This window comes from Carya illinoinensis, chromosome 7, assembly GCF_018687715.1.
Source record: "Carya illinoinensis cultivar Pawnee chromosome 7, C.illinoinensisPawnee_v1, whole genome shotgun sequence".
Lineage (NCBI taxonomy): Eukaryota > Viridiplantae > Streptophyta > Magnoliopsida > Fagales > Juglandaceae > Carya > Carya illinoinensis.
Genome location: NC_056758.1, coordinates 37,735,345 through 37,749,282, shown reverse-complemented (window position 1 = coordinate 37,749,282; position 13,938 = coordinate 37,735,345). Strand labels below are relative to the sequence as shown.

The window sequence follows — 13,938 nt, the reverse complement described above, 5'->3', positions numbered from 1 at the left end:
ATAATTATGAATGATGTTTGCCATTTTGGCCATCATCATTTTGTTTCCCTCGCCAAAGTTTCTTTTACTTTCGGCCATTTTTTTTTTAATTTTTTCTGAAGCGTCAACGTGAGGGAGGATTAGGAATCCAAAGCTAGAAATACTTTATACTGCATGCCGTAAAGAAAGGCTATATATACGTGCTATCGAGTCCAGCCAAACATATTATAATAAGGCCAATCGTTGGCCACTAGAACCTAATTGACTAGCTGTGGTATTCAAGAATTGCAAAAACGTTACTCGATCGACATAATTTTATATTTGAACGTCAATCTCTTTAAGATCTTGAGAGCTTTTCCCTGTGATATAAAAAGAAAGACGACGTTGGGCATGATGCCAACGATTTGTGCAAGTAAATGAAAGGTAAAGCTTGTTTAACCTAGAGAGAGAGAGAGAGAGTAAAATCACTGTATTGACTCGACAAAACTTTACAGGTGAGGGTGAACTGCTAGAGTTGGTTCTATTTTCGTCTGTGGATTAGCGGGCCCAGACCCAAGCTCCTATTAAAATAGAACGGATCAATATTGGGCCCTGAAGTGGCCCATACTGACGTTTTGGCATTGAAAAAGGTCGTTAAAAGTAATTAAAACAAAAGAGACGCCGTTGCCGGGGATCGAACCCGGGTCACCCGCGTGACAGGCGGGAATACTCACCACTATACTACAACGACTTCGGTTGGTCAATGAACTAGTTTACAATTACTATCAACATGGTTTTCCTCAAAGCCATTTCTTTATATAGTTCACAATATCCGGTAAACATACCAACCTAGCATATTTTAAAAGTCTAAATTTACAGATTACCGTATATTTCTTGTCAAATTCTTAAATAACAAATGACAGTTTTGTATATAAATAAAAAGATGAAATTTAGATGAAAATTTTATCCTAAACATTAATTGATTTGGAAAATTAAATTTACATTTAATTAATATTTATATACATAATTTGAAGAGTTTGACAATTTTTTTTTAAGAATACAAATGGTAGATGAGATCATTGGAAATGACTAATATTAAGAGTTTAAAGTGAATTCATAATTGATTCGAACTTGATCTAGTACATATTAAACCATTTGAAGTTACAAGATAACAATTGAAACACTATTTACTAGAGCTACAAACCAACCAAGTTGAGTTAAATTCGAATAAGAGTACTTGAACTCAATTGATATATTTATTAATTCGAACTTGAATGACCAAATTTTAATATCCTTATTCAAACTCAGCTCATTAATTATTAATGTTGTTTGAATTCGGTTTGAGTTCAAATAAAAATAAACAAACAACTCGAACTCGAGTTTCTTTTTAATTTTGAATCTTATATTTTGATTAATAAATTTTTTTAAATCTTACAAAAAACTCTAACCATTTAACTATTCAACCAAATAGTTTTAATTAAAAAATTATTATGGTATAACTTTTTATAAAATAAATTAACTTATAGTTATAATTAAAATATAATAATACATAAGATAAATTAGGGCTGGGCAACCGGGTACCGGACCGGGTATCCGGGTATACCCGGCCCGGAACCCGGATTCCAAATCCGGGCCGGACTCCGGCCCGGATACACCCGGGTTAGGGCCCGGGCTGGAACCCGGATTGATCCGGGTTTTTACAACCCGGAAATCCGGGTTCCGGCCTAGACCCGGGTTTTTTTTTTTTTTTTTTTTAACAAAGCCTGATTCTTAAATTTTTTTCAGCAAAAAAACATTGTGACAGCATTCCGAAAAAATTTCTTAATAAGCCCTGTCGGATCAACATTCATTCCTCATTACAGATAAATCAAACTTCCAAAAATAAAATAAAATAAAACTAATTACCTTTTTAACTAATTACATTATTTGATATTTATACAAAACACAACTAAGCCAACGCCAATAATGGTTGATTCATCAATATTCTTTGCCTTCATCCATTCATAGAGATCTGCTGGTGTAATTACACCTGCATCCAAAAGGTCCTTGCCCCTCATTTCACAATACCTCATCATACTCTGCCAAATCTGTTGCAGTTTCACAAAAACACAAATTATTTCATTCACTTATAATAGAACAAGCTAGAGTGTTGATTAATAAAGATTTTTTTCAACAAATTATTGCATGGATGGCTATGTTTTGTCACAAGGTCATCTTTAGCATGACAATCAAGGAGGACTGAAGCTAACTTCTCATTGAGATTTTTCACAGGTCTTTCTGGTCCTCCTTCATGTGGTGTCAGAAATATACATATCTAATAAAAGAAACATGACTGATTTATTATAATCACATTTAACACATCCTCCACCAATTAAAATGCCATGGGCTATGAGGTGCTCACACAAGTGGTCAGACAAAATGGGAAAGAAAAAAATAAGTCAGAAAATAGAAAAGGCATGCGCAAGATAGAAAATGTAGATGTGGAATCTTCCATGGTAAATTGAAGAACAAAAGATGAAAAGTGAGACAACATGAAAGAAATTTGTTAATAGAACATAAGGTAGATGATCAAGAGAAGCCTCCATTACCTCTTTTTCAGTTCTCCTCAAGGGAACAACAACTCTTTCAGCTGAAACAATTGTCTTGTCTAAAGATTTTTTCCTCCAAAGCCAAGACTTGTGGTCCATGATTCACATGTAATATTAAGAATTAATATTAATAGTACCAAAGAAACCAAGTCCATTTAACTAAGGTTCAAGGTAATATCTTTTGGTTGTTGAGGTATTCAGCTCTGCTATTTACAATCTTAGCCATAACTGACTTAATTTTGATCTAAATCACAATAACTTGATTAGTAAATCTATTTTTTCATCAGTAAGCAGAACTAAACATTTCAGTAACCATTTTTACTCGACTAAATATTGAGTAAAAAAGAACAATACAAAGAAACCAACTTATGGAGATTTGGGGTAAATTCTTCCTGACAATAATTGATAGTTATGAAGTAAGTCTAGTGGAAATTGTAGTGTATACAACACTTATCTCTTTGCCAAGACAACAAACTCCAGATAACTAATTGCAATTGATTCACTTTCATCAAGGGAACATGTGAAGGGGGAAAATATTAAGGAAAATTAGGGAATATTGTGTTCTAGCTATGATAATAATTGTGACAAGGTGGATTGAGATCCGCTATAATTTCTTTTAACAACTACAGCATTATAAGATTTTTTTCAACAGATTATTTCATTCACTTATTACAAGCTGATCACATCATAATCTACATCACTTCCTTCAGATTTTCCTTAAAACATAGCCATCATAAACAATAAGCATACTACAATGTAAAAATGCAGAGAGTAGGCTATCCCAGTAAAGAATAACGATGAAGCACCCAGAAACAACCACTAAAGTTAATGTTATTAATATCTAAAACATTCCCGTCGTGCCACAACCAAAAATAAAAAAGGCAAATAGAAATGTTAAACGCCCTAAACAGATTTACAATACGTATCCCCTAACAGCAAATTAAACAAGCTAACCGAAAACCACCTGAAACAAAGAAACCCAGTTAGCAAAATAGTAAAAAGAAACCGTAACCAATTCCATGATATTGACACTTCTTCTCCCAAGCAAATGATGAACATGACCTTCTGGTATACACATAAATGCCCACTTCCCTAATCCTAATTAGAAGCTATAAGAGTCAATACATAACATGATATATAGATAAACAAACAGCAGAAAGTTGATCAACATAGAATCTAGTAATTTCTCATGCACCAAAATATACTGAACAATAGAAAGAAAAACAAACAGGTTCATGCTCACTGCAACCACCACCAAAGGGTGGAAGCAGAAAGTTGAAAAAATGTTTTATGTTTGTAGCATGCCTTATAATCTTCAATCCTATGCTACTTTGCAGATCTAACCAACCAATTACAACTAACAAAATAATAACAACAAAGAATCTAAACTAAACAAAACTCTAACAAATAAAACCCAAAAATAAAAGAGCCGATCTAGCCAACCAAAACACTACTCACGCACTACCACAACATAACAGGTTATAGATCTGGGCGAAAAAATAAAACCCAAAAAGAAAATAACAGATCTAGCCAAACGGCAGCCTCTGCTAGTCACCGGCGACGATGGCTAGGGTTTCGGCTTCCCCAAAACACTCTTGATACGAAAGAACCTCCCCCCATGGAGAAGAGATCTAAATGCTCAAAAAACACAGAGAGAGCGAGAGAGAGGAAAGTACCGAGAGTTGCGAAAACTCTTCTATGGAGTCGTGGACGTTGGCCTCAGATAACACCGGCGGCGATGGTTGTGGTTTCGGCGCTCGATCGAGAGAGAGAGAGAGAGAGAGAGAGAGAGAGAGAGAGAGAGAGAGAGAGAGAGAGAGAGAGAGAGAGAGAGAGAGAGAGAGAGAGAGAGAAGGCGAGAAACGACATAGAGAACAGAGAGATCCGGGCGAGAGAGAGAGAGAGAGGGGTCTGAATTTTGTCCAGGGGGGGCTAGGTTTTTTTTTTTTCATTTATATACCCGGGTACCGGGTTTTAAACCCGGGTCCGGATTTAAAATCCGGTACCCGGACCGGATTAATCCGGTTTTTCAAATCCGGGTACCGACCCGGATTTGACCCGGGCCGGATAAAATCCGGCCCGGATGAACAGCCCTAAGATAAATGTAATAAAGTAAAGTATTTAATATATATAGATAATATAATAAATTAGAAGTTATAGTTGTATGAAATATTATTATACAAATTATTCTATACACATTTTGAAAATATAATAAATCTATTAAATAATGTAAATTATAAATAAATTAATAGTATATAATTATGTATATAAAATATAATATATACATATATATATAACACTTATTAGGAATTTCAAAACGAGTTCAACAAGTCAAATCAAGCTTATATGAGGTTTGTTTATAAGCTAAAATTAAGTTAAGCTAAATATATATATAAATTTTGGTCGTATAATATTTGAATCTATATTAATATTTATGAATATCTCATTTATTAAATAAATTTAAATTTGAATCATATATACACAAGTCGAATTTAATCTGTTCACGGCTTGTATTATTCATTTGCAGCCCGACCACCTCCTATAACAAGATAAGAGTAACTTTGTCATTTACAACTCAAACCCACCAATTATCTGTTCATCGTTTGATGTGCTATTATATAAGATGTTATTGTTCATCAGCTTTTAAATTAAAAAAGAAAAAGAAAAAGATGATTAAAATGTAATTAAAAAGTATCATATTTATAAAATAAAATAAAAATAAGATAGGAACGTGGAATAAAAGATTACTCATTTAAAAAATAAAATAAAATTAAATAAAAAAAAGGAGAAGAAGAAGGAAGGAAGGAAATAAAGAAAGAAAGAAAAAAAGAATAAGGACTCTCCTGCGCCCCGACACACGGAATCCTTCCTCCGTATCAGACTACCGGCCACCGCCAGAAGGGCTGTCTGTCACTCTCTACATCGCACACGGTAGTTTCCCCAAGCTAATTTTACAAGTACGTTGCATCGTATCGCCCTATTCATCACCACCACCAACGGACGTTTTCCACCCCAAATTCATGGTTCCCGAATCCCTCAGATTGATTTGACGAAGAATTTAGTTGATTCCACTCATTTCACACAACCAGACAGTCGGGCAGCTAAACATTTGAAAATGCTCGGAGATGGTGGAGAGATCCCTTCCAGGTACTGCAAACAATATAGCTCCACCCTTTCCATCATTCCGCTATTTCCCTATCAACAATTTATTACGAGTTCAGTTTCACAAATTTCGTGGCCGAGTCAAAATTGCGAAGAACTATAAAATGCCTTTGTTTGTTGGTTTGGTAGGTACGAATTGTTGAGCATGGTGAAGAAGCACTCCAACTCGTTAGGGAAAACCATTGTGGACGAGCCGTTGGAAGCTGATGCTACCGACGACGTCGAATTTTATCCTAGATTTTGGCATGATGTCTTCGATTTGTATTTTGTTCGCAGCAAAGAGTCCAGGGGACGCCAGGATGACGATCTCCTATTCTTCGTTAGAAAATTGGTATGTCTTTTTAATATTTTCCCCGAAAGAAATGGAATTCGTCTGGTTAGAATCCCTTCCGTTTGTTAACTTGCATTTCTTCATTCTTTCGATTTTTGTTGCTACAGAGTTCGCAGGGATATGGTTTCAATGACAATGCGGAAGCTGTTGCTCCTTACTTTGTACGCAGGTGGACACCCGAGGTAAAAGCGGCATGAAAAACCAGTTTGAGCTTTATGCCTCTGTGTACGTGTGCTAAACTGAGTTCCTTTTGGACAACTTCACCTGCATGTTGACTCTCGTTCGTTATCTTGCTAATAGCACTTGCATTATCTTTTAGATGTTTGCTCGGAGTTGGTTGTCGAATCCCTTGTATGTGGACTGTTGCAGCATTGAAAATGATAGTTGCTGAGGAATTTTCAGTTTAGAAGTTTGTCTCTTAAATATGTGTCAGACTTAACAATATCAAGAAAATAGAATTCTTCCATATGGGGTATGTAGCTTGCACACAAATGGTTGGTACCACAACTCTTTCATCGTTGTTAGCGTACAGTTTATGACTTGTGCCTAGACTCTGAAAAATTGAAAAAATGAAAAAGAATTAAGAAGAAAAGGTTATATGCCTGTTATCAATGTCATGATGCTATCAATATAAAATTTCTGATTCAGAAGAAACCTGGCCTCATCAGTGTGAGGGGGAGACAAGATCTGGTATCATCTTTGTACGAATCAACTGGTGAAAAAGTTATACATTTTCATTCTTTTAATTATTATACTCTGGGCAAGCATGGGATGATATGTAAAGAAGCATGGTTATACATTTTCATTCTTTTAATTATAACATGGAACTGAATGAAGCTTATCCTCAACTATGTGGGGTTGTTTCTGGCAACCATGCTCTATCCTACACTTGAGTCATTGGCGTTGATGTCCTTTTTAAATGCCTGAATTCATGGTCTTTTTGGCCTACCACCTTCCATTTTTTGGGCTGTATTCGTAATGTGTGAGAAGGTTTGCCCATTGGCAGTTAATACGGTAAGATGTTTACTGATTGATAAAATAATTCTCTTTGCTCCTGTCAACCAGTTGGATACGTTAGTTGGAAAAAGTTCTGTTGAAGTGGATTGGAGGCGCTCATTTTACTTGAACTTGATTGCTCACACTTCATTCACTGTGACAGTAGCAATTTGCAGGTAATTTTGGTTTTTCACCTTTTTTGGCATGATATCTTGGTCCTTAACTTGCATTTGACACATTTTGCCTTCCAATTTTATGATCTTGCATGCATGGTTTTTCTCCAGCAGCTAAGGTCGCATGAGTCTATGATGTCTTTATTCAATCATGACAATAATACTCTCATTTTGCTTGTGCCAATGTGCCCTGATTGAGAATTTTGACTATGTTCTATCAGGCTGTTGATTTGGTATCATATAGAGTTCAGAGTAGTTGCAAATGTAATTTTGTGGATTTCCTGCATTACACTCATTATCAATTTCAAATCATATAATCTCTACGGTTATCTTGTTGAACCTCTGGCCTGTCCAAAAATCACACAAGACGATAGAGAGACAATATTTACGTAGGTCGGCAACTTACCTACGTCCACTGAAGTGGAAACTCAGTATTTTCAATATGTTTGTACAAAATTACAAACACTCATAAAACAAGCTCTCTATCTCTCAAAAGGCCCTCTGTTCTGGGTTTCCCCAGAACCTATATTTCGCCCTCAGCCCTCTGCCTTGATCGCTCACCTCAATGAGGATAGTTTACACCATTCAAAGTATCTCCTTTTATAGGAGAAACCTACTCAACGTAGCCACCATAGTTGACAAATAAAAAATTTCCAGCAGCTATCCTTGACTGTTGAGGGGCTGTTGCAACCATTTAGAACTAGTGGGAAGCTTCTCTTGGACGGTGGGAGGCTGCATGTTCACATGGGCAATTCACACTTGGGGGGTTTCCAACATATCTATATTTGACGATTGTAGTTCTTGTGACGTTTTCATCTCTCACAGGAAGTGGTTAGGTTTGGTTCGATTTAGAGTTATTGTTTTAACTACCCTCTGTGATGCAAATCATTGCACAGCAGTTACATGCTGTTGACATCTAATTGATATATGATACTGTATTACTGAGAGTTACCTTCCATCTTCTTGGAAGTGGCATGTACTTGATAAAATGCATCTCTATGACTCTTCCTATTTTAATGGATTTGTATCGTTCATAGAATCTTTAAGTGGATAAGAGTTTTAGTTGTAGTCCTTACAAAAAAGCAGTTGCGGTGATCACAAAGTACTGTCAGCTGTCCTTGCTATTACAATTCTTGTTTCCTTCATTTCTACATGTAATTTATGGTAATACCTGAAGTATGATTTTTTATTTTTCAGTCATCAGGACCTTCGGAATCATCAAGCTGGGCAAGATAAGCCCTTGCTACCTATATATAAGGTATTTACGGCGATAATTAGTTAGCGTGGCAGATATTTCTACATTTATTTTCAAGAGGTAGATTTTTTCTGTTATGCTATTTCTTTTCCTTTTCACTTTAAAAAAACATCTTTGCAGTTTTCAGAATATTTCTTAACCTCTGTAGTGAATTCCCTTTTTGCCAGAAGTAAAATTTTGTTGAATTTTCATCCAAGGAGACAAAGGAATAGTATTTAGAAAATTTCTTAGCCTATGTAGTGAATTCCCTTCTTGTCAGAAGCACAACCTTGTTGTATTTGTAGCCAAGGAGAAATGGGAATTTATGATGTTATTGCTTAACTTGAAGTGAATTTAACTAAGATTATTATTCACTGAAATACCTGTATAATTGATATTCCTGCCGATTTGCGCATGTGCTTTTGCTTTTTATTAGATAACCAAGGGAGTCGTGTATTTATTTATGTTAAAAACCACCGGGCTACTTAGAAAAAAAGAAAAGAGCATAAGGCTACTGTAGGAAGGCAATTTGTCAGATGAATTTTTTAAGTCTTTGATCATGCATGCTCAACTCAAGTGTCTTGCAAGCTACCACACTTTGTTCGTATGTCCAAGTACGCTTAATGATCTAATCTTGAAGAATGGCTTATGACATATTTGCAGGTTGTAAAAACTGTTTATGCATCTCCAACTCGTGTCAACTTTCATTTGGATTCCAGAAAGGCAAGTTATGTATATGCAAAAAATTTATTTTTCTTGAGTTGCACCTTAGCTTCAATCTCTGACACTTGCAAATTTACTTCTAGGAAGTGGAGACAATACCTGCCTATCCAGATATCTGTTTTGCGGTTGATGACTTCGATTCTACTTTTGATGCAGTGGTATTGAGTTTAGCACAAGCCGTAAAGTGAAAAGGCTTACTAGTATTTTTTTTCAATAATTTTTTTACTATATGATCGTACATCCTCAGATTTGTTCAAAGAATTAGGCAGGAATTATTAAGACACAAGAATTCTGTAACTGATAGCATGGGCTTGATTTGAATTAGTAAGACATAAGAATCCTATTACTAAAGATGTAATAGGGTTGGATCCTAAAGCTTTAAGGTCTTAAAACATGTGATGATGAGGCCTTGAAATTTTAGTGCAATTGGAGACTATAACCTAAATTCACTTCCTTACAAATTTAAGTTTTTTTTTTTTTTTTGTATGCTGCCATCTCGATTGGTTGGGTTAGGTTCCGTCTGTTTTAGTAACTGTACATACAGCATTTTTATATCAATTCTTCCATGTTGAAGCGTTTTGCCTTTCCTTTGTTCAACTTTACTACATGTTCACTTATAAAAAAAAAAAAAAAACTTCACTACATGTTGAAGAAGAAAACTGTGCTACATTCTTGTAGAGCTTACATTTCCTCTTGAGTATAAGATGCTGTACTCTTTGGGTCCTGAAAATTCCATATGTATATATGCAGATCCATTTGGGGTCAAAACAAGGTCTGTTCTAGTTTGTCTGGTTAAAACTAGATAGTTATTGATTTAGTAGTTTGTCTGCCTAGTTGTTTATATGCACAAATGCAATATATCGTTCTGGGATATCTGCAATGCAATTGCTACCTGTTATGATCCATTTCATGCCACTACTCTATCATGTGATTTGTCTATGGATGCAGGTCTTGACAGAAACAGACCATTGCTATTGTGTACTTCTCAATGCAAATGATGGGGCAGCATTTCCCAGCAATGATGCAAAACATGGGGCAACATCTTCTATTGAAAAGGAGCCACAAGATTGCAGTTCCAGCAATAATTCATCTTTGACAGCCGATAATAATTTGACCAAAAGTACCAAGGTACACATATTAATCCTATATTAGCTTGTTGCCCTGCCCATGTCTCCATAACCTGCTGAGGAAACATTTGATTGCTGCCTGTTAACTTTTTCTAACTCCATTATACCTACCAAAGATAACTCAACTAAACTAAAATACCAGCTACTAGGAATGGGCTATTAGGATTTCCATGAAGGCACTCTAGAGAGCCCCATTCATTTGACAAGAAATCATGGCTGCATAGACTCAAATGTTCTTATCTTTAAAGAGGATTAGGATCCTTTAGAGTTATATGCCCGAACTCCATGGTAGATTTTAGAGGCAGAGAGAGACAAGCACACAATATCTGGGCCCAATAACATTTAATGTTGCGTGTGTCAATTATCTAGACAACATTTGTATGCTGTCTCTCTCTCTCTCTCTGAAATCCACCATGGAGTTCAGGTAGAGAATTCTAAAAAGATCTCAATTCCTATAAAGATGATATGCTGTCCACACATGCAAGCACACAATATGGTCCCTGGAAGATCCATTTGACATCTTCAAATACAATTGCAGCTTACTCTTTTCTCGGGATTTGTGAGCTATCAAATGGTTCGAGACGCTTATGATGGTATGTCTTCCTACAAACTTTGCTCTCTCTCTCTCTCTCTCTCTCTCTCTCTCTCTCCCCCCCCCCCCCCCCCCCCTACCCCCAAAAAGAAAAAAAGATTACGTACTCTCGAATGAAGTTTCTTACTTTATGTTGTTGTTTCATCTTTCTGAAAAAACTGGTTTCAGTTGGAAGAGGGGATTGACCATGTCATCTTGGAATGTATTTAAAAAAAATGGAAAAAAGAAAAAAGAAAAGAAAAATTGTTCCCTGAAACTTGGAATGTCACTCATTCATTTCTGGTACAAATCTTGATGCCTTCAGATGCTTGTTTTATATGTCACCGGCTTATTTTGTGGACATCTTTGTTCTCCCAACTGTTTCCCACTATGGTTCTACTGCATAGACTAGAATTCTCACGAATCTTTGCCAACTTTGGTGTGCAATACTGATTCTTTGTGAAATCTTTTGGCTTATGAAACTTGCTGCCTTTGCAACCTCCTAAAGTCAGCTCTGTTATTGACTTTTTACTGAAACATTCAAAATTTAAAGAATAACGTTTGTTTTTGACATTTTTATCTCATTTATAGCGGGAAAATCTCGATTTGGGAGCCTTCTGTCACTCGGACATTCCCCTGGAAAAACGGACAGGCTATACATGAAAGGTCCTGGTGGGAGGGGAGAGGTTGAAGTTGCCGTTTCTGGTGTTGTAGGTAAGAATATCCTCTCTCTTGATAGTTTTTGTGAATGACCAGTTTTCTCAGAACATAAACCTGTAATGATCACCGACAAACCTCTTTTTCTTCCTAAGAAAGAAAAGTTGGCATTCATTGCAGAAGCACACGATTACTTACAAAAATTTAATTATATTGATGTTAAAATGTTTTGGGGGAGTACATTGTGACTTGGAAAGGTATCCCTCCATACCCATGACAATCCCTACGCAGAAAACATCTTTTTTATGGTCTTCTGATTGGTTTTGTGAAGTAGTTGTAGTCGAATGATTGGTAATAGAAAGTGAATGATATATGCAAAGATTCTGTGAAATATTGAATCTGGAAGTCCTATATCAGATCAAAGCCAGCAGGACTCAGGCCCCTTGTCACCGGTTGCATCGAGGAGAGAATCGGGAATTGGCTCAATTGTTCGTAAAGCAGCATCTGTTGCATCTGTGGCAGCAAAACATGCCTATGCAGCTGCTGGGGCTACCACACCTACGAGTTTTGATGAAGAAATGGTGCCTCTGAAATGCTGCTTGATGTCCATTTCATTGCCCTGGGAGCATATTGCTCATGACCTGTTGTTTAAGGTGAAATCTTAGTTTCCCAAATTGCTTTCTTACCTGCACTGTTGCTTTCAAATGCTCTTAATTTGCCTGGTTGGGGCACTTCTTACCACCCATGATTGTGTATTTGCCAGCTGCCGTTGGCTCTCCTTGCCGTGAACATGTGATGGTATTAGACTACTAGTTGAGCCGGTTTAAAATCTTGTTTTGTTACTTTAAACATTAGAACCTTGATCTTTTAGACGGGACTGGTGATCTTTTTTTCTATTTTTTTTTTTTAAATTTTATAAAGTGGTGGTTAATTTTGATCTATCCTTCATTGCATACCTAGAAGAATAACTAATTTAACTCCGTGATTGTGATCGCAGGGAGCTCCTCCTGTAAACTTATAAGGACCTAATGTATATACATTGGAAAAATACACGAGAATGGATCGTACGGAGGTAATACGTGGCTGGCAAGCATTTGTTTATTTTGAGGCATGGAGTTACCCCTCCGCCAGAACATGAAAGGCGATTACTCTGTTGTACATGGAAATCTCTCTCTCTCTCTCTCTCTCTCTCTCTCTCTCTGGTTAAAGTGTCAGCTGGCTATTGGTAGATCATTCTGTTGAAAGTTAATTCATGTAGTTTCCACGGAGTCCATATTGAAAAAGTTAGTACTTGTTACGATGCATGAAATTAAATAGTTAAGTTATTAGTTAGGTTAAATTTGTATCAACTTAGAGAACTTTGCTCATTGAGAATATGAACTTGCTAAAAAAATAGTAACTTTTTTATGAATAAATTAATTACGCAACTGAAAAAAGACGTGACATTTTGAAATACGAAAGACTCGGGAAAATTAAAAGCCTGTTAACCGACTCAACATGTATGAAAAGGATTTACAGGAATGGTAATTGGTTGTCATGGCTGAAAAACAAATATCGTGAATCACTCGTATGTTCGGTATTTTAAAGCTGTCATAAATTGCTGATCATTTTATTTAAACCCAACAATAAATATTATAGTATCGTTTTTTAAAAAGAATGTATACTATCAGCATTTTTAAGCGTCGCTAGCTCTTCCAGTTCAGTAGTCCTACGTGTAACTCGGCCTGCTTTTCCCATGTTCTTTCAGTCCATGACAGTACTTCATAATCTGGATCAGCACCTGACCGATGATGATATGTGTGACTGTGTTCCAAATGCTCTTAGGCGGATGGTCTTGACTAACCTTAGCACCAACAATTAATTTTAATTTATTGAAGTTTTAATATTATTAAAAAAATTTCAGTTTCGATTTAAACATTTCCCCACTTATTTTATACCGATCCATTAATCCTTTAACCCTAACCTCCAAATTTTCAGTTTCAGTCTATTTGAACTCTTGTGACGGTTTTATCGACGCTGCTCTTGCGATTTTGAGTTCTCCTTCATCGTTTTCAGAAAAGAAATGAATAGCAAGTAACGCTCCGACCCATCAACAAAATCCCTCGAAATAAGCTTGAAAAAAATAATTGCATTTCAACGTTTAGATTTCAAATTAATTAGCACGCACTTTCAGAAAATATAGAGTACTGAATAATAAAACCGTAAAGTAGCATTGAACATGATTGCCAACATGAGCTGCAATATTTTGTCTTGCAGACTCATATTTTAAGCATGTGATCACATGTCCACATATTGACAGAACTAAGTAAATCTTTAATTAGGATGCATTTAGGGACTTGATTCGCTAGAAATTGGATAATACGTTACAATCCCATGACATGCCATCATTTACACAATTAATTAACCATGCATGCAAGG

General features: G+C 36.0%; 1 protein-coding gene and 1 non-coding gene across 3 annotated transcripts; one reads left to right on the top strand and one right to left on the bottom strand.

The window, feature by feature from the left end:
- Positions 1 to 637: 637 nt before the first annotated feature.
- On the bottom strand, positions 638 to 709 carry TRNAD-GUC. Its single transcript has one exon. It is a non-coding gene; the product is annotated as a tRNA-Asp (tRNA).
- A 4,646-nt stretch (positions 710 to 5,355) lies between these two features.
- On the top strand, positions 5,356 to 12,859 carry LOC122315628 (uncharacterized protein KIAA0930 homolog). Of its 2 annotated transcripts, XM_043131651.1 has the most exons (12): positions 5,357 to 5,693; positions 5,838 to 6,039; positions 6,147 to 6,221; positions 7,105 to 7,211; positions 8,406 to 8,466; positions 9,106 to 9,165; positions 9,249 to 9,323; positions 10,114 to 10,293; positions 10,831 to 10,885; positions 11,455 to 11,577; positions 11,938 to 12,173; positions 12,518 to 12,859. In XM_043131651.1, exons 1-12 carry the CDS (start codon positions 5,662 to 5,664, stop codon positions 12,539 to 12,541), a joined length of 1,230 nt encoding a protein of 409 aa, XP_042987585.1. In that variant the 5' UTR covers positions 5,357 to 5,661; the 3' UTR covers positions 12,542 to 12,859. The 2 variants fall into 2 exon arrangements, with proteins under 2 accessions (XP_042987586.1, XP_042987585.1); XM_043131652.1 differs by lacking the exon at positions 9,249 to 9,323 and having other exon boundaries at positions 5,356 to 5,693.
- The last annotated feature ends 1,079 nt before the right edge of the window (positions 12,860 to 13,938 follow it).

Coding starts and splice junctions, on each gene's coding strand:
- LOC122315628 (XM_043131651.1), top strand. CDS start 5,662: ATGCTCGGAGATGGTGGAGAGATCCCTTCCAG. Junction 7,212..8,405: donor GTGACAGTAGCAATTTGCAG/GTAATTTTGGTT, acceptor TTTATTTTTCAG/TCATCAGGACCTTCGGAATC. Junction 9,324..10,113: donor ATTCTACTTTTGATGCAGTG/GTATTGAGTTTA, acceptor CTATGGATGCAG/GTCTTGACAGAAACAGACCA.